Source organism: Aplidium turbinatum, chromosome 17, assembly GCF_918807975.1.
Source record: "Aplidium turbinatum chromosome 17, kaAplTurb1.1, whole genome shotgun sequence".
Classification (NCBI taxonomy): domain Eukaryota; kingdom Metazoa; phylum Chordata; class Ascidiacea; order Aplousobranchia; family Polyclinidae; genus Aplidium; species Aplidium turbinatum.
The window spans coordinates 7,663,709-7,686,994 of NC_137488.1; the positions used below are offsets into that span (position 1 = coordinate 7,663,709).

At 37.9% G+C, this 23,286-nt stretch overlaps 1 protein-coding gene across 1 annotated transcript; it reads left to right on the forward strand.

Moving 5' to 3' along the window:
* Positions 1 to 1,604: 1,604 nt before the first annotated feature.
* Positions 1,605 to 19,605, forward strand: LOC145786407 (serine/threonine-protein kinase ULK4-like). Its single transcript, XM_082598055.1, has 28 exons — positions 1,605 to 1,810; positions 2,918 to 3,017; positions 3,743 to 3,882; positions 4,285 to 4,420; positions 4,757 to 4,858; positions 5,190 to 5,379; positions 5,500 to 5,600; positions 5,692 to 5,821; positions 6,522 to 6,721; positions 6,971 to 7,074; positions 7,600 to 7,736; positions 8,235 to 8,387; positions 8,673 to 8,792; positions 9,125 to 9,302; positions 9,717 to 9,920; positions 10,278 to 10,472; positions 10,852 to 10,979; positions 11,342 to 11,490; positions 12,090 to 12,211; positions 12,710 to 12,850; positions 13,357 to 13,480; positions 14,179 to 14,347; positions 14,754 to 14,900; positions 15,278 to 15,444; positions 15,888 to 16,075; positions 16,395 to 16,544; positions 17,620 to 17,766; positions 18,050 to 19,605. Exons 1-28 carry the CDS (start codon positions 1,673 to 1,675, stop codon positions 18,215 to 18,217), a joined length of 4,128 nt encoding a protein of 1,375 aa, XP_082454181.1. The 5' UTR covers positions 1,605 to 1,672; the 3' UTR covers positions 18,218 to 19,605.
* Positions 19,606 to 23,286: the final 3,681 nt, after the last annotated feature.

Here is a 23,286-nt window from a genome sequence, read left to right on the forward strand (position 1 = left end):
CTATTTTTTTTTGTAGTTTAAATAACAAAGCTATTATTTCCGTCGGGAGGCCATTAATTAGTAAACAGAATCGTCGTTTTGTTGTATTCCTGTCAGTATGGGCACTTATAAAACAAACATGTCCTGAAAAATGTTTCTGACAGCTTGGCAAGCAAACCATTGGTTGATTGATTTTTGAAAGTGTCAGGCCCTCAGCTTTGATTTTAGCAAAATTGATCTCTTGCTCAACCTAATGGACAAATTTTTTAGAAAAGTTCAAATAAAGTTGGAACTTGCTCTGCTCACGTTTGCAATAATTGCATTAGGTGAGATAGTTCAATGATGAGAAGTTATGGTATGAGTTGTTTTAGATTGTTTTCTTAGAAAGATTTATGAGTTATCTTTGCCTTCTATTTGTCATGCAACTTTCAATATCAGTCTTCACAAAGCCCAGTCCACCACAAGAAAAAGTGGAGCTGGTATACAAGTCCCCCCCCTTGGTAACTCATGACAAAGAGGAATTGACCAAAACATGTAGATTGAAGTGTGTGAACAGTAAAGCAAAGGTAATGTAGTTTTACCCTATATATTTGGTCGAGTCCTGTCTTTGTCATGAGTTACCAAGGGGAGGGGGGACTTGTATACCACCTCCTTCTTCTTCTTCAATTGCCTTGCCTGAACCAGGCATCGACGGCCTCAGATGAATAATTAGACCAAATGTTCCTATTATATGTTGCATGGATGATTGTTTCTGTCTTGTCGTTAAATTGTTCCAGATGTGTTTGTCTTTGTCTGCCAGGTGCCCGCTTTCCAAAAATTTTACCAGTTAAAGAGAGATGCTCCAGTTTTTGCTTTCTTACTACATGGCCGAGAAATTTATATTGTTTGGTTTTCATACTTTTTAACAGAGTTCTGGTTTGGTTCACTTGGTGTAGAACTTCTTTATTTGTTTTCTTTGCCAGCCATGAAATGCGTTGCATTCTACGGAAGCACCACATTTCAAAAGCATTAATCTTTTCTGCCATACCACCTCCGAAAAAGTATATTCAATCCATTGGTTGATCTTGTTATGGTTATCTTCCAATGTTACTTATGTTGTATGATATCTTTATAACCTCAGTTGTAAGATGTTTTTCTAGTTGACATTCTCCACAACCACATTTCCTACGGTATTTTCTAAGTTAATGTGATATTTTACATACGGTACTATTCTACTGTAGCTATTGTACCTGCAGGCTACAGCTTGGTTTGATTTTGGATCTTTTTCCTCGGACTGACAAAGCCTTGATAGGTTATTCATGGTAGTTTCGCATATTTGAATTTTCCGATTGTTGAAGGGTTTTTGTCGGGGAATTATTCCATCCATTAGGTGCCGCTGAATGGAGACCAGTCCTTAGAATGTGTTGCTTTAGAGTTGAACCTGCGCTGCTTGATTTTAAAGCTTCTTCGTTCACGAAGTCACGCGCTAACTTATATATGGTATTATACTGTGTGTTTGCTGTAGTACGGTAGGCATACATTTATTTGTCTAGGCCTACTTCGTTTCCGCTGAGTTTTCTTGTTAGTTGCATTGTTTATGGTGTATGCTACTTTGCAGGTTAGCATAGCTGTACTATATTCTATGGTTATTTATTTGATTTGTTTGTTGTGGTTATGGGAAGACATAAACAGGATTGCTTTTTCATAAACCAATATGGAAAACTTTATTTTGTATGAAGAAATTGGTAAAGGAAATCAATCAATTGTATACAAAGGAAGAAGAAAGGGAACTGTTAAATTTCTTGCCATTTTGTGCATAGACAAAAGTGAACGAGCAGCTATAACAAATTGGGTTAGTAATTGCATCATAGGCTAGTTCACAAATCCATTGGACATCACATTTTTTGTGTGTATTGTTTTATCAAACTTTCAGAAGTGAAAGTACCTAATCGTACTATCAAACGATTAATGCAGTAAAATTATTTTTCTATGAACATTGTTGCAAGCTAGTTATATGGCATGTTTTTATTCAAAAATTATATATTATAGGCTATAGTACAATGATAAAACTGTGCAATGCACTAAAATGAGATGATGTGTTGGTGTAGCAAATAAGTCACTTGCTGTCCATTGTCCAATAATGCAATTCTGTTTTAACTCCCGATATAAGCTGGTTGCTAAATAAAACTACTCCCCTTCACCCCAGGTGTAATAAATTTGGTGAGGTTGTTAAAGTAGTTGAGAAAAAGGAACTGACCACGCTACTCTTGTTAGTGCCGAAGGCTTAATAATATAATGAGACCCTATCTTCTCATTCCCCAATGCTTGGAATCAAGTATCGAACTACCTTTATATGTATATACAATTATACAGTGATGTACGTGCATACAAAAAATATTGACGCCGTCAGCGCAAACGTTCGAAAAACCATACGCCGTATGCGTCAACGTAACTTGTAAAAAAGTTGGTGGCATCAGCGCATACAATAGCGTAAACTCATTTTGTTTGCTAGGTGCCAAACATTCACACGATATAAACCACTCGAAACAAACAAGTTTTATTTTGAATTTCCACGAAGAAACACAAGCATCTGAAAGTGTTCATCTGACATTTTGCTGCGTTTTGGTTTCAATATGTCTTTGCCCATTGAAAACATTCTTTCAACTTATTCAAAATTTGGAAAATTTGATAAAAAAAATGCAAACAACAGCTAAGACATTAAAAAGTATGCGTTGACGCTATGCGCTAAAAAACTGCGAAAACTTTACGGTGCAGCCTCAAGCGACAACTATCCAAAAAAATGTGGCCGCAAGCGTTAGCGCAAATAAAAAGTCTACGGCATAGAATTTGCGGCGTATATATATCTTTTCTGTGTATATATATCTTTTTTCATAAGAAATCTTTATGTTGTTGCCTGGATGTTTGTTGTTATAATTAATAATGTGATTTTGTTGTTCAGGTACGTTTGGTTCATGAAATTGAACATGAAAACATCGTCAAGTTCTATGAGTGGTATGAGACAAGCAACCATTTGTGGATGGTGGTAGAATTATGCACTGGTATGATGGGGATTTTATTTGTATGTGCTTTTATGTGTATTTCTTTTGTGTATGAAGTGTTCTTTTTAAAAGCGCTTTGGAAAAATGTTAGGTATGGTTTCAATGACAATCCCAGACAGTAAAACCTGTCATTTGTACATGTCAATATGACGGATTTTCCTGTCTGGGATGTGAGAATGCACCCTGATTTATATCTAATTGTTGCTTCATTGCAAGTATTGTTTCATTGCTGTATTTGATTTAAAAAAATTGGCCGTTCTACCATTTGACAGGATTCATGAATATGAAAAATATTTTTTTCATTGTATGATAAAACTATTAGAGCATATATATGCAAGCTATTTTTAAACTACAGTGTAGACAACACAAAATGCATTATTTGCAAAAATCCTGGTAATTTTTTCCTATTGCCTGCTTATGTGCTTTGTACAGTTCTTTTTGAGAGAATCCTTTCAAGATAACCATCTGCATGAATTGTTTTTTGAGTATTTTTTATGAAACTAATCCACAAATACTGTTGAAAACTGTAGTGGTTCAACTGTGGCAATATTAGACTAATATTTAAATATGTTGAAGACGATGTTAGGTAAGATTGAAAATTTTAAATATATATATATTCATTTTTTATTTATTTATGCATTGTATTTTATAAGTGATTCATTTTTCTTTTTGGTAGATTATTTTGTTTCTTTGTTGTTGGAATCATTTTCCTATTGTTATTCTAGGTGGAACATTGCATGACGTTTTAACCCAAGATGGTTACTTGCCTGAGGAAACAGTGCGTCAGTTTGGAAAAGATATTTTACATGGTTTAAATTATTTGCATGAGCATGGAATTGTATTTGCTGACCTTTGTCCTAAAAAGGTTTGTGCTAATACAGTTTTCCTTGACGGCTTTCTTTGGTGAAACATTTAGGATGGTGCATACTTTTTATTTTGTCGATTATTTGATGTACTGTGTCTACATTTATACATATATACATCAATAGGTGCATGACATAACTAAAGTTAACAAATGTTATTTAAATGTTTAAACGTTAAGATAATAATAGTGGACAGGAGTTAAATTATCGAATAAACTACTATATCATAGTGTTCAATTACTTGCTTTATTATTAAAAATATTAGTTAAACAATTTTTTCTGAACACTCTAAATGAAAGTAAGTCACAATTTAATGTATACTTTTCTAACATTTACAGCAACTACCATACCAATCAACTTGTGTATTTTGCTGTTGGTTATGCTTTTGTGGGTTCTTTTTGTAGGTGCTATTCGATGGCCCTGGAAATCTAAAACTAACCAATTTCTGTATAAGTCGTCTCGGTGATGAGAAACTTGAAGACATTTATTCTCAAGCATCTCCCGAAGAGTTCAAGCCATCAGACTGTTTCAATTTGAAAGGTATATATGATCTTAATCTCCACCTATGTACTGCCATGGTAATGCACCAAAATGCTTGTGATTGTTCACATACAGTGGCTAGCCTATTGCAGATTATTTTGTAAATCATTTCTATTCAAACGTTTGCTAGTTGATTTTTCATCATGTACCATGCCCAGCTCATTGTGCACATTTTCACCTAGGTACCTGTATTAAAAAAAGCTTTTGGTAATTTGTAAAAACTGCCATTGTTTATTCTTTATATGTGATGATGGTGAGCTTTTGTTCAGCTGAAACATAACAAACCATACATTGCATTCTTTACCACTGTCACATCGGCTCATAATTTTGTGCCAGGTACTATCGACTACTTGGCACCTGAGGTTATGCAAGGAAGTGATCCAACCACAGCTGGCGATATCTGGTCTTTTGGTTCACTACTATTTCATCTCTATGCTGGTAACAATCTTACATAATTTTTTATCATTTTATAGTGACTGATTGTTTTGTAGGGTAATATTTTTGCACAGACATTTTATTTTCGCACAGATAGTGTTGATGAAATATATAATGTACTTATGCGAAAACTCAGTTCGTTATTCGGCAATTGCAAAGTGGCATATTTAGGAAAAGAGAGATAATCTCTCTGGATGTAATTCACTTAATGCTCAACTGTTGCTTATACCCCTATTACCCCTAATTGTAATTTCACTTTACAGACCAGGTCTGATAACTTTGTCTCTTCGTATATATACAACAAAAGTGTCTTTTCACATTGATTTGTTTTTAGGTTTTTCACCCTTTCCTGCCTCAGGCACTACTAAGAGCACAATGACTTTAAAAAACGGGAATTATGAATTGCCAAAGATGAAACGAAAAGTTCAAACTCACCCTGTTCCACAAGAGTTGCGAGAAGAAAAGCCATCTGATGACTTTTTAGACGTATTACAAAGCATCTTTCAAAAAGACCCTGACAAAAGGTAGCTCGATAGTGTTCAAACCTAATTTTTAATGAACCGTGACCCTTAATGTCTGACATTTTGCAGACGTATAGTCCTTCGAAAATATTTTAAATTAATTTACAAAAATCTATTACACAGGCCTACTGCTCGGGAATTACTGAGTCATCCATTCTGGAAGGGTCTTGTGGAAGAGAAGGACTCTTTGGAGCAGCTCAATGTATCAAAGAGTTTGGGAGGAGGTTAGAGATTTGTTAACAAACAGTTTGAAGGAAGCTTTATGGCATTAAAATCAGCAAAATCACATTTTGTGTAATTCACTTAATATTACAGGGGATACATTGGACGCCCCTTTGGTCACAAACAGCTTAATGATGAAGAAAGATGAGACAGGCGACAAGTTATCACGTCATACTGTGGTTCCTGAAAGTGTTAATGTATTGGATAGTACTTTTACCTTGAGGTGTGTGAGTTTATAATTCACTGAAGCAATTTTGCGGTTTTTAACACTATTAAAAGATAACTTTTAACTGTCTTATAGCTTCGATAATTGTAAATTGTGATTTTAAAGATGGAAACATTCACGTAATGTCTTCGTCGTCCATAAAGGCGTGATTTACACTGGTTACAATAAAGTCTTGTTGTGCTGCTTTTACTTTTCGTTACCATGTCTCCGTCGAAAGGGATAATATCAGCTTCATGATGATGTGCATGATGGAAAGAAGGTGCCAAAGGCCCAAAGTCCTGTGACGGATTTGAATGGAATGAAATAGCATTGCACTACACGCCTGTTAGCTAGTAAAGTCAAAAACCCCAAAACAAACAAAAGTATAAATGGCACTGCAAACAAAGAACTAAATAAGCGACAACATAGAGAAGTAGTACTAAATCAAATATATTTATTACTATCTGAATCCTTAACAGCCTGTTTTACCTTTAACGGATCATCAGAAGGGTCTTATTCAAATAGAATCCAAATAAATAGAGAATATTAGATAAATAAATAAAGAAGTAGTACTAAGTAAAATACTACGTTTCATATGCCAGAAATTAATTTTTGCCAGTTCTGTCTCATGTGTAACGTTATTTGTGCAATATTGCGTAATGTCGTTGCAATGTTATTTTTTGTCGTATATTTGTCATGATCTGACATCACAATGCAGTTCTCGTCCTCACACCGCCAACCGGGCAGTTGACGACCAAGTAGCCCCCACCAAAGCAGACATCTCAACAATGAAAGAAACACACACAAACTTCCTGAGAAAAAGCGCGAGCCTGAACAAGTCCACTACCATGAGGCCTCTATCGAGCACTGTCACTATTAAGCAATCAACGGTTGTTGATTCTTTGGTCTTGCACGAAGGTATTTAAACGAAGTTTTTGTTGACAGAAAATTTCACTTGTTGCTAATTTTCTTTGAGGCTACCAGCCAAAATAACGTTTTCCGCTATTAGGTTATCTCAGTAATGCGCAAGTGTTTTTCCTTAACTTTGCACTGTGCATTTCCAGCAAGTTGCTTTTTTTCACATCGATTTAAAGTCTGGGGATCTTAAAACGATGTAAAAAGAGCAAGTTTTTTTTAGTTGAGATGTTAAAACCTTGGCTGAAATAGGCTCGGATATGATGATGGAAGCCACCCCTGCTCAGCAAAGCATCAAGGAACTGATTTATCATCCTTCTGATTTCGACCTTGCGGTCATTCAAGACAACCCACAAGTAAATACCACGCGCTAATGTGAAAGCTCTTTTTTTCCAAATTGCTGTCAGATGTAAAATTCGCTGAAAAGCATTGTAACTTGACGAAATAACACTTCCGAAGCAAAAATGTCGATTTTCTTTTAACCTAATCCGAAGCGTGAAATGCGTTTATAATGGTGAGTGAGTCTTTATTTGAAAAACCGTCAATGATTGCACCAATTTTTAACAAAAGCTTGAATATTTGTTATATATGGTCTTGTTCAACCATCAAAGGATGTCATCTTAGCGGCTTCATTACACATACTTTGTGATGAAATCGGATACCCACCCAGATGTGCATTTTTATGATGCGGTACTTGGGGACTATTTTTTCACAGCTAGTAGCACTGTCATTTTCCATCATTTTAACGTCTTTCTAAGTTTAAACAATGCAAAAACGCTGTTTTGCTAATTCGTTTCACAGAGACCCTTGTTCGTTTGAAACTTTATTACTTTGTAATTAAAACGTTGTATTTCATCCGCTGCCATAATATTCATGATCAGGTTCGCAAAATAGATCCAGTAAAATGGGAAGCAAAGGCTTTACCTTTTCAAGCTCTTCCCTCTACGGATTCAGCAACTTCAGATGAGATTTACAGCCATCTAAAACACGTCATACAAGCACTCAACCAACCTTCCAGGTGTCTATAATAATAATTATTATTCATAGTTATGTAACCCACAACTTGACAGGTGGTTGTTCTCAGTTACGGCTTTTGTGGCTGTTAATATGGTAATATATATAAACACACCAAAAAACTGCAGCATTTTCAACAGTTGTTCACCTGGGGTTTGGTTGTCCAAGGTAACCATATACAGTTTCACAAAGTTGCGTTGACTCATTTGTGAAGCGAACATGAGGTGTTTTTGCTGAAAACTCGTTTATTCTATTCCTATTTCTACATCGTAGCATTATCGTTCATTGCATGGCAGTTTGGTCTTAACCAGATCTACTTTGCGTGAAGGCGTAGCCGCGTCGTGATATTTTCTACTTTTGACACAGTGACGTACATAGAGCGGTATCTGGTCTAAAACCGTCAAATGTTTCTGCCGATATTAACTTTATGATAATAATTAGCATTAGATTTCGCCGCAAAACTGTCGGACACTAACCAACCGATGTCATTTTTCTCTTTCAGCTCAGCTTACCTGCGTTCAAAAGCGAATGTTGTGGCGTATCTTAGCACATTGTGCATTAATAGTTACACCGTGGCAAACTATACCATCAACTCTCATCTCATCCACCAGCTAGCCAGTTTGGTGAAGACATGCATGCAGCAATCTCCTGATATGTGAGTAGCTTTTATGCATTGAGGGCTACTGTGCAGTGTCGCAAACGTTCAAGCTATAAAGTTGAAGTCATCCATATTTGAAAACCAGAAAGTTTACACGGTCCGTGCCGGCTATGCCTTACGTTTATTTAGAAAATAGTTTGGGTAGAAACTCGAAGCTACACCACACACGTAGAGTCTGGCTCTTTGACGTGGCTCATCACTGTATTTGGGTGATCACTTATCTTATACTTACTTAACTTGATGGGCGTAACCAGTTGTAGAATTGCTTTTTTTGGGTTTCAGAGCCTCCAAAGCTTCCCGTGTAATAGGCTTGGCGGCGTCTTGCGCCACAGAGTTGGAACTGTGCACTCGGCTTTCAGATATCTTCTCTACACTGACGGAAAGTCTCAGGGAAAACTTCAGGTAATTTCATTTTTGTTGCCTTTTACTGTACCGTAAGTTGGCAGTGAGAATACATTCCACAATCCACATGGTAGATATAAATGTATTTTTGATGAGTTGTTTGCACGCAAAAGCAGTGTTATTTTGTGTCCTATCTTGTGTTGTTAACTGCTAGTCTCAAACTGGCGCCTACCCAGATAGTCAGAGACACTCTTACATCTTTTCAACATTACCTAACCTAAACGTAACAAAAAAGAATAAATGTAAGTTAAGGTAACGGGGACATCGCCGGATGAAAACGGGACTACTACCTAACCTAACGTGGGATCGTTGCTAACTATTTCTATTCTCAGAAACGTCCGCGCGAAGATCGCGATCCTGCCCGCAATCGGACAGCTTCTTTATCTCGTAGCGGAACAGGAGGATGCAGCTCTTCCTCCAGAAGAGCAACGTCCTTCCTCCCAGCAAAAATCAAACTGGTCCGTGCCGGCAGCTACGTACAGCCTCATCTCAAGATGTCTACGGGAAGGGGTGAGAAGCAACGTTTTCATCTATAAACAAAAATTCAGAACAATTTTTTTTTAGAAACGTTCCATTGATCTTCGTTGTTATTATTGTTTTGTTCCGAACAAAATTGAAAAGTACCAACTACAATGGACGATATCTCAGCACGTTAATGCATGGAAAACTTTGTAAAATCTTTCAAGGCTTAGAACATGCATCAGCCGTAATGAAACAAGTTTGATTTCCGACTTTTCTACAATCGGCACAGATTTAATTCTAAAATGTTATTAATTTTACTTACTACTTCATTAACGTTAAATTACAATTAAACAAACCACACTCACGGCCAACTGTAAAATGCCTGCAGACATTGAATCCATATAGAGTTATGGAACGTAGAAAAAACGACTTTATTACATCGGTTGTTTCTTTTTATCCCAGGAAGACGCTGTTGTTCAGCATTATGCCTGCAAGACCATTGAAGCCGTGACGACACTGACAGGCCAACATGGCAAGCGTTTCATAACCGCCTCTGCTCAAGGTTCAAGTAACAACGCCTCATCACACAGCGATGTGATTGGTCCTTTGCTGTGGACCGTATCGTCACGGGCGACCAATGAAAACTTGAAGCACGCTGCTCTATCGGTGCGAACTTTGCGTTATGTTATTGCATTGACTTAAGATTTGTTACTAAGCATAACAGAGCAAAAGCACGACAGCTTCCAGACGGGCACGTAGTTCACACGTTGCTTGGCAGTTGTCTTTGAATTTGTATGTCTGCCTCAGTGCTCGACCATTCGATAATCACAACGAAAAGTTTGTTTTTTAAATACAAATTTATATTGTTCATAATAGCTTCAAGATTAGCAAGAAATAGGCATGAAATGTTGCAATGCTTTTCTGTAAAACTTTTTTAATTGTATGTGTTAAGTGCAATGCAGCAATAGCTTGCGTTAAATCGCTTTTAATAAACGCAGTTAACATTTATTTATCTTCTTGCAGGCTATCTGTCGCCTCAACAAGCTGTCCGGCACTGGCTCAGTGCTGCAAGCCACCGTGGATAGAATTGGCCTGTCCGCCTTGCTTGCTGTGTTGTCAAGAGCCTCGTTCAAATGCCAGCAAGCGGTTGTTACCGCGTTGATCGAAACCCTCTATTCGGCGCCAAAGGGTCAAGCCACAAGACTGGCGAATGGGAAAGTGAGGCGACAGAATGTTGCTTTATAAACCGGTTTTGGTAAACGATTCAAAACTGAATTTAAACTTCCCGTATTTGAGGCCCTGAAGGCCTTTCAACGACTGTGTCTAGCCTTATCGCTTTATAATCATAATTAAGTTTAAAATCATATTACTAAAATTCCGGTACCATTCACATTTAATCGAGTTTGCCAGCTTGGATGACACTCGTAAAAATGCGTGCATCCGTGACTGTCATCATTAAAATCTTCAGCTCGGCGTTTTTTTTTTACTATTTATCGTTTGTCAATTTAGCTACAAACAGATTGCGGAAACAGGGATGCAAAATTGTCATTTAACATTTTCGATCATTCACTGCACACTGCAATATTTTATGTTTCAGGATTTGCTTCCAAACTTGATGCGTTTGTTCGACAGCCCATCTTCGATGGTGCGCACCAAACTCATTCTTTCGGTTTTATTGCTGCTGAAGAAAGTTCCAAGTCTGCTTGTTACTGCTTGTCAACAAAGGTAAGAATTCCATGCAATTGGTGACAAAATAGATTTTGAAACTTGATGGTAAACTTGAAACACGTAACTGGAGCGGTAAACTTTGACAAAAGCAAGAAACACTTATGTTATATTAAGCTATTTTCAGTCGGGAGAATATTTTACACATCAAGCTCATGGCAGGTTAGTTCCAGGAAGGGCTTCCGACTGTTAATCCATTTGCTCCATTTAACATGGAAGTCAAGATGATTTGTCAGGATGTCCAGGCCTTTCCTCGTCGAATGGAAATCAATCTTGGTGTTATTTTATTTGAAGTAATTTTTTATCATAAATTACACAGTTGCGATTACACAGTTGATGCTAATCAACAAGTCTATCTTCAGGCTCATCATGTACATAGAGAGAGAAGGCAGAAGAGTGGCTGTCACATCGGCCGGCCACAATACTACCAACCCGTCCAGCACCGAATACACTCAGTCGTGCTTGAACCTTTTGGTCCAGCACATCGCCTCCCAGACGCCCTCAATAGCAGGTCAGGACATGGATCACTGTTTTCAACTCAATGTAAATAGGCTTTGGGGTCTGAATTTGTGGATGTGTGTTTTGATTTAGCGCTGTCTAAGCAGTGCCAGCACAACCGATCACGTGATTACTCTGAATCCATCCTCTCAATGCTTAGTGCTAAGCAAGAACAAGATCTAGTGTCATTTTTATAATGTTTTTGGCATGTCCCAACAAGGCATCGAACCCACGCCTGAGGAAACAGAAGCGTGCACTTTATCTATTTGTGTGCGATTTATTTATCTAAGTGTGTCTTGTTGCGTTTAGTTCATAAAAAAAAAAATATAGCAAACAAATTCTTTTTCAACTTCTCTAAAAAAAGAAGCAAAAACTCTGCCACAACGGAATAAATACTTTGCAAACCTTTGCCAGTGCCAAGACCAAATAATGTATTTTTCTCGCAATAACAGAAGTCCAAGTTTACGTGAAAATGCACTGGTTGTATGTAGCGTTATTTCCCCATCCTGAAAATCAGTCCTTTTTTGCATTGAAATAATACAAAATATACGTTAAAAAATCTGAAAAAAATGACTGACGTTAGGTCGTTGACATGTCACCATAATATTTCAGCGACTTGCATCAGTGTGCTAGATGAGACGGTTGTACGAAAGCATCCCTCGTCTAATCAAGTCAAGCAGCTCCGCCAGTGCCTACCAACATGTCTCATCCTTCAGCATTTAGTCACTAGTCAGGTGAATGTCACCTTCCTAGACAGCAAATCAGTCGTTAATTTTCTAAAAAATGGCTGATTAGCTGACTGGGTTTGAGCTTTATTTTCTTGTCGGAGTGTTAACGTCATATGCTTCTCCTGTATAGCTTCTTTGTACTGTTATATTGGTTTTTATGTTGTGAAAACTGAAATGTCACGCAAGCAAATTACCTATTTAGCTACCATTTTCAGTGTTGTACAGTTTGGTGACCTTCGCGTCCACTTGCAGGCTTGTTCTTTGTCTTACCAAAAACACAGCAGCTTTCTATTAATAAGTGTCAAACTGACGCCTTGCCAAGCTTTGTGCGTGCAGGCTCTTTTACAACTCGTTCGCTCTACCGACTGATTTAATTTTCATTGTGTCCGATTTGAGGTACGAGATATGCATTTTTACGCACTAAAAAGTATCGTGCTTGAATTTTGAAACTCTTCAATTTTCCCCCCTACAAGACTTCGTCTTGAATGAGAGTTACTTTTACAGGTTTTCCGTTCACAAATCGTGACTTCAGACTTTGTCAACCAGCTCGGTCTCCTTCTATCCCACGCCACAGTGTTCCTGAAGAAGACGCCGCACTCCCTAACCATGTCATCGTCCATTGGAGAAGAATTTGTCCAAAAATTTGTGAGAAATATTTAGTACATTATCTGATGAAAAAGTAATGCTTTGAGGCTGTTGTTGTATTTGCACTACAATGACAATGCAAGTTTAACAGCAAAAAATAAAATAATAATATTAATTAATGGATTTTCTGACGCTGCTTTCTCTGTGCTACAGCCAACACGTTTTCTTAAATTAATTATTTCAAAATTATTTTCCTATCACACATAGTGGTGGCATCATTTCCCTTCGACAGCGCGTTGTATCGAAACAATTGAATCATATCACTGTTCTGACAGCTTCTCAAATCAAGGATTTACATTCTTGTATACACTGCACAACAAAAAATAAGTTTTTTTTTTGTGAATGTAAGGTAGCCTCAGTTATATAGGTGAGACTTACTTCTCCATTGAATGTTATTTCTTCCTAGTCTAAAATAATGGCGTGTATATCAATGTACTTGAGCAATTGCATACACAATAACACATGTTTATATTTAACTCATCTAAATCGATTTTTCTTCATTCCAGGTAGATGCAGTAGTCTCCATTGTTGAGTGTTTATCACAGCATCCTCTTGTGTTAACTCAGCACTCGGAAGCATCTATGACCTCACTAGTACCAAACATCATAAAAATGTTGGGGGCGTACGGAAGTGAGTCGTGGTTAAGCTTTAAATCATGGCGTTTTGTTTAATAAATCTGAAATTTAGGAGCAAAATGGTTGGAACACTTGGTCAGTCTAATCAAAAATAAAGAGCCAAAAATGTAGATACTAAACTCATGTTCAGCAAACGTTTCGAAGACTAAACTATTTTCATCTTCATTATCCAAACTCGTCCGCCCCGATAGCTCAGTTGGTTATAGCGTGAATTCTGGAACGAAGAAGCTTCAAGATCAAGCGCCGCTGGTTCGACTTTCGGGGTGTGCGCTTGAGCGACGCACGTTAAGGACTGCTCTCCATTCAGTGGCATCTAAGGAACAGAATAAATCCTTGGCAACAAGAATTCAACAATCGGAAACTTCACTCTGTCGATCTCGGTGACCAGGCCTGTGTGAGTGATTTAAAGCCTCTACAAGTATGCGAAACTGCCAGGGTTAAGTTCTGCTAGAAGCTTTCCCAGTCCGAGGATAAAGATTCAATCAATCAAACTCGGCTTCCCACTAAAAAATATTTATTTTTTTATTAAATTTAAAGTTTTCATACAACGTTTATTATTTTTTGTTTGTTTAAAATGTCATAGACTTGCACGCGTTTTTGAAAACAGGTTGTAGGTTAGCAAGTACCGATGAACAATTGAACATTGTTGTGTAATTGTTGGCAATTGTAACACAGATCGTTAATTTTGTTTAGATGGCGACGGACAAATCGTCTGTATCAAATTGCTCACAGATGTGCTCGGTGCTTTGCTGCACTTTCGCGCTATGTCGCTGGATTACATCTTAAACCCTCTTCCTCAAACCCCTTTAAAAACTCCCCCGAGCAGGAAAAGCTCGGCGTCTTCTGCCAGATCGTTGCACAGGTATGCAAATATTTTTTTCCCGTTTTGACAATCGCATGAGTTATTTCTTATCTGCAGAAAATCTGTATAGTTTTTTATTTATTTATTGAAAGCAATTTTTATCGACTTAAGATGTAAATCTTGGTTATTGCAGTTTTTTTCTTACTTGCTTACAAATGAACATGCTGAATCAGCAGGTATTACTTGGCTTGAAATATTTACGATACATAAATATTAAAATTCGATAAAATTTAGTCCAAACCAACATGTTCTTTGCACAAAAAAGGATGCGACTCCAAAAACTACTTTTTTCGTTTGATAGACTATGTCTACTTAAACCAGCTGTAGATGAGAATGTCATTGTCTGTTTGGCGCATAAAACAATACAAAATCTTTATTCTTTCTTACAAGAGGTAATTGTTGCTAGGCGCCAGGATGTGCCAGATGAGTGTGGTGTTCAGGAAATCGTCCGGGAAAATCTGATTCCTGAATTCCAGTCCATCCTGCAGGCGAAGGAACCCCTCCCAGCATACGGTGCTAGGTTGCTTGGTACGTTACTGGAGCATTGGCCAAGGTAAGGATATTAAAGATTTTATAAGAAGGGGGGGGGGGGGGGGGGAGTTATCGATGCGAAGATTACCGCCTCTTACAACCAAGTCAAGCCTGCACCACTCATAAGAATAGAGTGATTTTTTTTTGACAAATTTAATTCTTTAACCGCAATACCTACCATGTGAGTTGCAGGCCTTAAGTAGACGTGAACATTATCTGTCTAGCATTTCGCTTTGTCAGCTTTTTCAGTTCTGCTTTAACACCTTAACAATCATGTTCTCCTCACATGTCAAAAATTGAACTCACAACAGAACCTTCCTTTCAATGTGATGAAAAGGAAAGCTTTTGTTTTAACTAAAATAACACAGTAATGTGACATTGTTACACGTTTCTACACAGCTTGAGTACGTCCATGCATTCCTACGGGCTGATTCCGGTGCTACTGGCTCTGTTCGAAAAGCAACAGTCGCCGTCGCTCAAGTCGTACGCTCAAGGTGTCACTACTGTCCTTGCATTCATGATTCAATACAACGACGACAAAATAGCTTCCCAAATGTACGAAAACGGTGAGTTTTCCCACACTTATGTTTACCCACCTAGCAAATCCCACATTTCTTTCATTCGCTTACGTCTGCAGACGCCAAATCAGTGTGGAAGGCAGGAGATATCGTTAGTTGCTTGGGAACTATATTTTAGAAGAAACTTTATTGCATCGTACTGGCCACGCGTTGTTGAAGCTTATACCAGCTGTTACAAACACGGCGGTTGATAGCATACTAAATTGAACCACAGCTCGAAAATTGACAAACCATCACATTTTATCTTTTATTTAAGTTGATGTTATCTTTTAATCAAATCTGACAAAAATTCACATCTTCAAACACGAAATTCCATTTCCTGCTACAGTCAAAAGTTTAACAACAGTGAAAACCTTGTCTGAGTAACGCATCACCATCATCGCTCATGTGAAGAATACCGCTGTGACGATTTTTCTTCGATTTTTGTTCAGGTTTGATTGACGCGTTAGGAACGTATCTGACCAAGACAGCTGCGCAGTTCAACGACGGCCCTGCCGCGAGTACGAAGTCTCAAATCGGGCTGGATTCGTCATCAGTCCTGGATTGTCTTGTGCAGTTGCTAACATTGTTCAGATCGATGCTTGATAGAGTGACGCTGTTTGTCAAACAAGCTTTACAGGTGAAGTTTTTTTTGTAATGTGCAGTTTATTTTCTTGAAAATGCTGCGTTTGTTTTATGTTAAGGTGAGCCCCATACTTGATCCAAGCATCGGGGGAGGAGAAGATAAAGTTCTCATTATACTAAGCCGTCTTATGTTAAAAAAAAGTTTAAAGTACGTCAAGCAGTGCCTGAACCGCTGTTTACACAAACATGCAGAAAATGTTTCTAAAAACAAAAAAGCTTCTTTGAATTCATCACTATTTGAAATTCTAATAAATACTCTCAGCTTCTTAATGAATAAACTCACTTATCTTGCAACAATATCATTTTCCCCACAGACTCATCATGCGTCACTGTCCGGTACTTTAACCGACCATAAGACGTCATCTAAGACGAAGACTGAAACCGCAGAGCAGCTTCTGATCGACCACAAGCCACTGACCGATCTCCAAGGAATCTGTATCCAATTGCTATGCAGTGAGCAAGAAGTAAGGAATGATGGATTGGGTCAAGTTTTTTCCTATTTTATCATTTAACTTAATTAAGTCACAAAAAGGTACTTGCAACAGTATGCGGTATACCAGCACTGCAATGAATGGAAAAGGTGGCAAATTTTGGCTGATGTTGGCGTATGTGTTGATGTTTTTTTGGCCACTCTGGTGTTTGTATTTTTTGGTATTTGTAACAACTTCTCTGATTAAATATTGGCTGGTTTCACTTCATGCGTTTAACAGCAGACGTAGTGCACTAGTAGTGCATGCTTGGTTGCTTACAAGCCTTGTCATTCCCATTCATGCATAGCTGCAATTTATTGGGTGAACCTCTTCGAATCCGTCTTACTCGTGGCCCCCTATGGCTGCTGGAGTGTACCCTGGTCGAAGAGCGCTGTTTTGCGAAACGAACGATTTCAGCTCTTGAACCAACTTACTTTGAGCATACTATAAGACTTGACCAGATATGTCATATTTTACTCTGGACCGATTATTTCGTAGCAATCCAACCACAAAATTTAATTTGTTTCACCATATACGCCCAGGGCGAAGACTTGTTTGATCGTGCAGTGTCACTTAACTCTCATTCTGCTAAAGCAGCGGTCGGCAACCTGCGGCTCCGGAGCCGCATGCGACTCTGTTATCGCTGCGCTCTGGCTCATGTGATACTTTTTTGTACTAGTTTGTGTCACAATTAAACCATTGTGGTGTGATAATTAAAAACGGAATAGTTGGGACAAGGAGACGCAACACTTTACCTTTGTAGCTACGGTTTGCTTTGCAGCTAGTAATGGTAATTTGCAGCTAGTCAGTATAAAGCTAAATATTGTAGCTAAATATTTAATTTCAGCATTACTTGAATAGATTTGTATTGATTAATCATAAACAATGGCTAAATCAATTAGATGGTGCGGCTCAGAGCAGGTTTTAGTTTGATGGAGACGAGACCAAATGGCTCTTTCAATGCTAAAGGTTGTCGACCCGTGTGCTAAAGTAAAGTACACACAAAGATAAACCTGATTTGCATTCCAAATCACGTTTCTTTGTGATAAATACCGTACAATTTTTCCAGCTGCACGACCTTGCTTTGGCTTGTTTGTCAATGCTGGTTCAGCTGTATGGTGGCGACCATGTTGACACCATGACTGAGGAGAACATGGAGTGCCTTGCACAAACCCTTGCCAAGTCGCACCCGAAAACACAACGAATACTTTTAAAGGTAGGCTGCTGCGACTGACCGACTGGAATATAAAAAAGCAACTGCAACGGCAGTTTCTCGGAATCTTCTCGATATAGAGTTGATGCTTAGGCCACATTTTAGTTTTATAATTTTGAATTTGTGTCCAAATAATTGTAGATACAATTTTTGTTGTTGTTTTATTTTAGAAAGTTTTAATGAGCCTTGACTTCAGTAAAGACCGACTTGTGGTACTGGGATACGGTTCAGACTAAAGAGCTGCAGATTTTACATTAATCAGTAACATAAAATTTTTTACTTTCAGCTCATCAAACGAATAGTAACCTTGAATAAAAACCATGCAGAACAAATGGCTTCCTCTCAAGGGTCTGTGCTCGTCCGAGCAATCAAAATGGTTTCAGACAGTGCAGAGAAACGCGCTGACTCCTCTGTGGCAAGTCTGTGCGACGATGTCTTACGAGTCGTTGGTTGAAGTTTTGTTGCTGTTACATGAAAGGCTTCTCCAACATCGGCAAAGTTTGGCTCTGCAATTGTAGTTTTGATGTTGCTAAACGCAAGCTCCGCATGGAAATATGCTAATAATTATGCTCAATGGTAAATAGCTTGCACTAGAATGTTAGCCGTCGCTTTAATGTTGTTTTACGGTTGCTTCAAGTCTAGATTTGATTATCAGTCATAATCCTATTCCATGCATTCGAGATGCGGTGAAAAAACGGACCTGTAGAATTGACCAAAATGCTCGAGTCTGTTAGCTATTGGCGAAATGCCTAAAGTAAAGAACCAACTCAATGCGACTCGAAATTTGTCGACTCCTCAGCTCTAAGTACAAACAAAACAATTTGTTTTACATACCACTGCATCGTTACAAACTACAAAACAAGTGCTAATGTTTTGCATTTTTTTTTAATGTGGGTTGAGGACTTTCAACTTAAACTAAAGCGATTTTATATATTTGTACTGTTGACTTGGGCGTATGTTGTTGTACAACTTTTCCATGTTTAATCGTCTTAAAAAAGCTTCAGTTGTTGCCTAGCAAGTTTGTAAGATGTAGAAAGTTTCATGGATTATTTTCTTGCTTGAAGTAGTACCTGTAGGTAGTTTTTGCTTTTTTTAAGTAAACCAGCCCCAAGCACACATACAGGCAAGATGTAGCCTAGCTCACGGCCCTGTGTGCAAACAATTTGTTACTTCATGAAAGTGATGTAGGCTAGTATATAACGTGACCACCTCATCCCGTGAGTGTCAACAGAAAAAATGAACTTTGCATACATCTTCTGTACACCACCTGTGGTGAGCCTACAACAATACGAGTAGCCTAATATAGTTGCAATGTTCATTTTCTCTTAAAAACCATAGTGTTCCATGTTTTTTCCTAAAAGTTTTTGCTATGAATGTTTTCGTCTGTCAAGTGTCAACTGAAAGGTCATTTCTCTCGTTATTCAGTGGTGTCAGGTTATTGATTCCTGTGAAAGTATCAAAAGTTTTATCTTAAGATTTGTTATTGTCTTCGTCACACAACTTAAACTTGGCTAGTTAAACATTTTTATTTGAAAAGATATGTTTTTTTTTCTGGTAAAAATCGAGTTTTTTTACCATTACCAATTGATTGCGTTCATCATATGCACTGCGTGCTTTTTAATGAAAGAATGTAGGCCTAGAATCAACGCAAATGTCGAATAATTTATATGGGACAGTTTATTTACTTCCAAATGCAAAAGTGTAAAAAACCGTTCGATCAACCAAGCGTATCACTTCTCTTTTATCTTTCATGCAAACGAAGAGAAAGTAACTTCACTGTGTTTTCGAAGCCGAGGATCTATTTTGATATGACACAGTGCTATATATTTGTAATAAAACTACATAAAATAAATGCTGCTGCAGATTGTTTTTGATCTGGGTAGCAAGACTGTCAGTCAGTTTTTTTTATTACATTTGATTCAAACAATATGCAATACTGATTATTGTGACTTCAGTGCTCTTGTTCTAGTAACACCAAGATTTGTTATGCACATGTTGCAAAAGTGAAGAGTTTGAGGACACGAAAGCTTCTTCGGTGAACACAAAGTGTTCTAAGTGAGCTACCGTACGTGCCTGCATTTAATGTGGCAGTAAAACGATAAACTCAACCTAAAATAAATGTTCTTGCCACCAGCCTCCTTTAGAGAAATGCCTACAATCATTCAACGGCATCCAGTAGGCTAAATGAAATAATTCACAGGCAACACTCCAACTTTATTCTGTCAATCTCGGTAACTTGGCCTGCGTCAGTGGTTCAAAGCCTCTAGGAGCCTAAGTATGCAGAACTGCCAGGTATATCGGTGAAATTAAAGTATCTTCGTAATATCGTTCATGCCATGCCCTTGAAAGCAATGTACAATTCAAGGAGCTTGCGGGCCTTGATTTCAATGACAATCAGTGCGGAAAAGTCATGACTTAGTCGCCAATTAGCCGCTAGGTTTCGATAAAAGTCCATTTAAATCCGGTGCTGATCCTCCTTTTCCGCAAAATTCAGGACAGGATCCTGGTCAGGACAGTTTTAAACGATCATGCTAGATTGGGATCCAGATGTCTGACCAGATAGCTCAGCTGGTTAGCGCGTGACTTCGTAAACAAAGAAGTTTCAAGATAAACCAGCGCTGGTTTGACTTTCGCGGTGAGCGCTTGAGCAACGCATTCTATTAATTTACTTAGTTTTTGACATAAAAATCGAACGTTGGCCAGCAATCAAGCCTAGTCAGTTTTTAAGCAGGGCTGCCAGACAAGTTTGGATCAATCGCACTTAGCCTAAATCGACAAAAATGCTTTTTTTTTTCTTGCTTTTATTTCAATGCGAAGTGTTTGATTTTTTTAATTGAATTTAAATTTTGTTGCTTTATGTCAGTGGAAAAGTGACAAAAATTGTCATAAATTGTTATTTTGGGCTCAAACTTTGTAATGATACGTCGTCTGGATTTGATTTTTGTTAAATTTCGTCTGAAGAAAACATCATTGACCTATTGTGTTATTCGGTTACACTCAATTATTTCTCATTTACATTCTATTCAATTTGTTTGTCAAATTATATGGTCACATTGCGCTAGTTTCATGCAGCCTAACAGGTACCACTGAGAGTCACTCAGCCATTTCTTTTATGACAGAACAATAGGCCTAGGCTATACCTTTTTTTTAAATTGTGATTATTTTTGTATTGTAATACTGTTACTGAAAATGTTTTTACTCGTAGCCTTGAACTATTTATTGGCTTGAACTTTTCTTGGTTGCACTGAAGTTTAAACGCCCTTGCTACAAGAGTTTATTGATTTCAAAAGTTTTTCCTATTTTTAATCACCCGGAATAAAGTTTATATTTGAATAAAACCACAGGACTTCACTTAAGGATCGCAGCAGCACATGATTTTTTTTTCTTTCATTAATATTACTGAACATCAGCCTATCTTGTTTCAACGTAATTTGCCGATGCTTGACATTTGTCACATTAAGAACTGGGAAGCAGCTGACTCGATGACTGATATAGTCTTTCGCTGCTTCCTGTCTGTTGTGGTATTTAGATAGCTATGGTACTATTTTATTCGTATTGTTTATAATTGTACCGTACTATTGTCGCAACAGACGAAATAAAAGGTTTCTCTCTCTCTAACCACTGCTCTCCATTCAGCAGCACCTAATGAATGGAATAATTCTCAAGCTACAACATTTCAACAATCGGAAAACTTCACTTTGTCAATCTCGCGGTCTTGCGTCGAAAACATCCACAAGTATGCAAAACTGCCAGAAATAACCTATTAAGGCTCTGTCAGTCCATAGACTTTACATACGTAGACGAGAAACTCCGAAAAAAGAAAAAAGCGATTTTAATGAAACAAACCAAAGCGGCGTTAAAATCATGCGTCTGCCTTGCCACGCATGACTGGTGCTTACTGGCTTTCCATTGGCAAAACAGAAAATGACACTTTCTTACAATTTCAAACATCTGGGAGCGGAAGCTTCATGCTTACACAGAGATAGCAATGGCAGTGTCTGGTGAAAACCTATTTCTTTCTGATGAAGATTGGGAAATACACGTGGAGGTAATAGTTCAGTTCAGTTCAGTTGTTTTTTTATTTCTGACCATCATATCAACACAATACACATCAACATAGCAAAGGTCAAGAAAAAGGTAGAAGCGACAAAACGCGAATAATTGAGACCGTGCTTCAGACAGTAAAATATTTCAGCGGAACTTTTACTGGTAATACTTCAACTCTGTCGTTGAAATAGTCTGTCTAAAATCTATGGTTTAACATGTTAATCTACTTTAACAGAGACTGTTTGTTGTGGTTCTCTTTACAACTGCCTATTTTGGAGCTGCGTAAAGGTCTGTGACCCAGACTTTTGCCGCTCATACCGACTTCCGCCCGTAAGCTTCATGTATTAAAAGTTATGAGATAGTTTGTATGACTTTGATTACATAGTTTTAAGTTTAAGTCTTAATATTCAATTCAATTTATTTTTCTTTGTCAGAATACAAAAGAAATGATATTATGAAAAAGAAATAGGCTACAGTAACAAAACCAACAAAAGGAAAAGGTGGCAAAACCATAATGGTTTAAGACGTGCATAAAAGGATCTAATATTGCGGTATATGCATCGATAAATATAGTTAAGCACGGCCACCAAACCTGATACATTAAAACAAGTAGATGAATAAGTTAAGAATCAGTCGCCTCCTCGTTCCTGAAACAACTGGAGCGCCAATTCTTAAAGCAATGAGAGCACGACTGAACCCAACAACATCACAAAAACAAACTAATACACACACACATATTGTAATTACGTAAGGGACTATCAAAACAAGGACTATTTACAGGTTTTATACAGAAATAAAGTGTTCGTAGCAACGATATTAAGTAGCTTATAGATTGCAGAACAAATACACAATATACTGTAACTCAACGTGGATCGTGCCTACCCAGACAGCCACTTAATCTGGTAATGATCTTTACCAGATCTGGCATCGTCGGGCAAAATTAATCCGGCTTTGATCTGGCATAAAATTATGCTCGCTCTGGTTAATAGTGGTGTGCCCGATAAGGCGTGCTCATTTTTGCCCGATCGGACGTAAATGTCGAGGCAAAATCTAGCCCCGATCGGGCTCACCACTATCAACCAGAGCGGGCATAATTTTTATTCCAGATGTTTGTTTATCTTTATCCTGCATTGTGGGAAAGCGGACTTGAGCGCTATGCATCGGTGTACGCCTTCCGACGTACACCTGACTCACGCTGCAGCCGACGGCAATGTCTGTTTCCGGTTGTCTACTCTACTTTTGACTTAAATTTGGTACTACCTATTACTCGAAATCGATCACTAGGTAGAGGCAATTACCGTAAAGTTTCTTGCCCAGAGAAACAACAGCAAGTGCGAGTGGCTGGAGTCGAACATGCAGGCTCTCGACTGCGAGCCCAACGCGCTAACCACTCGGCCATGATCTGTCATCCGTTGACGCGACATTCAGACAAAAATTAAACATAACTGACAAAACAAACAAACAATGCCATCGAAT

Coding starts and splice junctions, on each gene's coding strand:
- LOC145786407 (XM_082598055.1), top strand. CDS start 1,673: ATGGAAAACTTTATTTTGTATGAAGAAATTGGTAAAGGAAATCAATCA. Junction 7,737..8,234: donor GCACTCAACCAACCTTCCAG/GTGTCTATAATA, acceptor TTTCTCTTTCAG/CTCAGCTTACCTGCGTTCAA. Junction 11,491..12,089: donor CCAGACGCCCTCAATAGCAG/GTCAGGACATGG, acceptor ATAATATTTCAG/CGACTTGCATCAGTGTGCTA.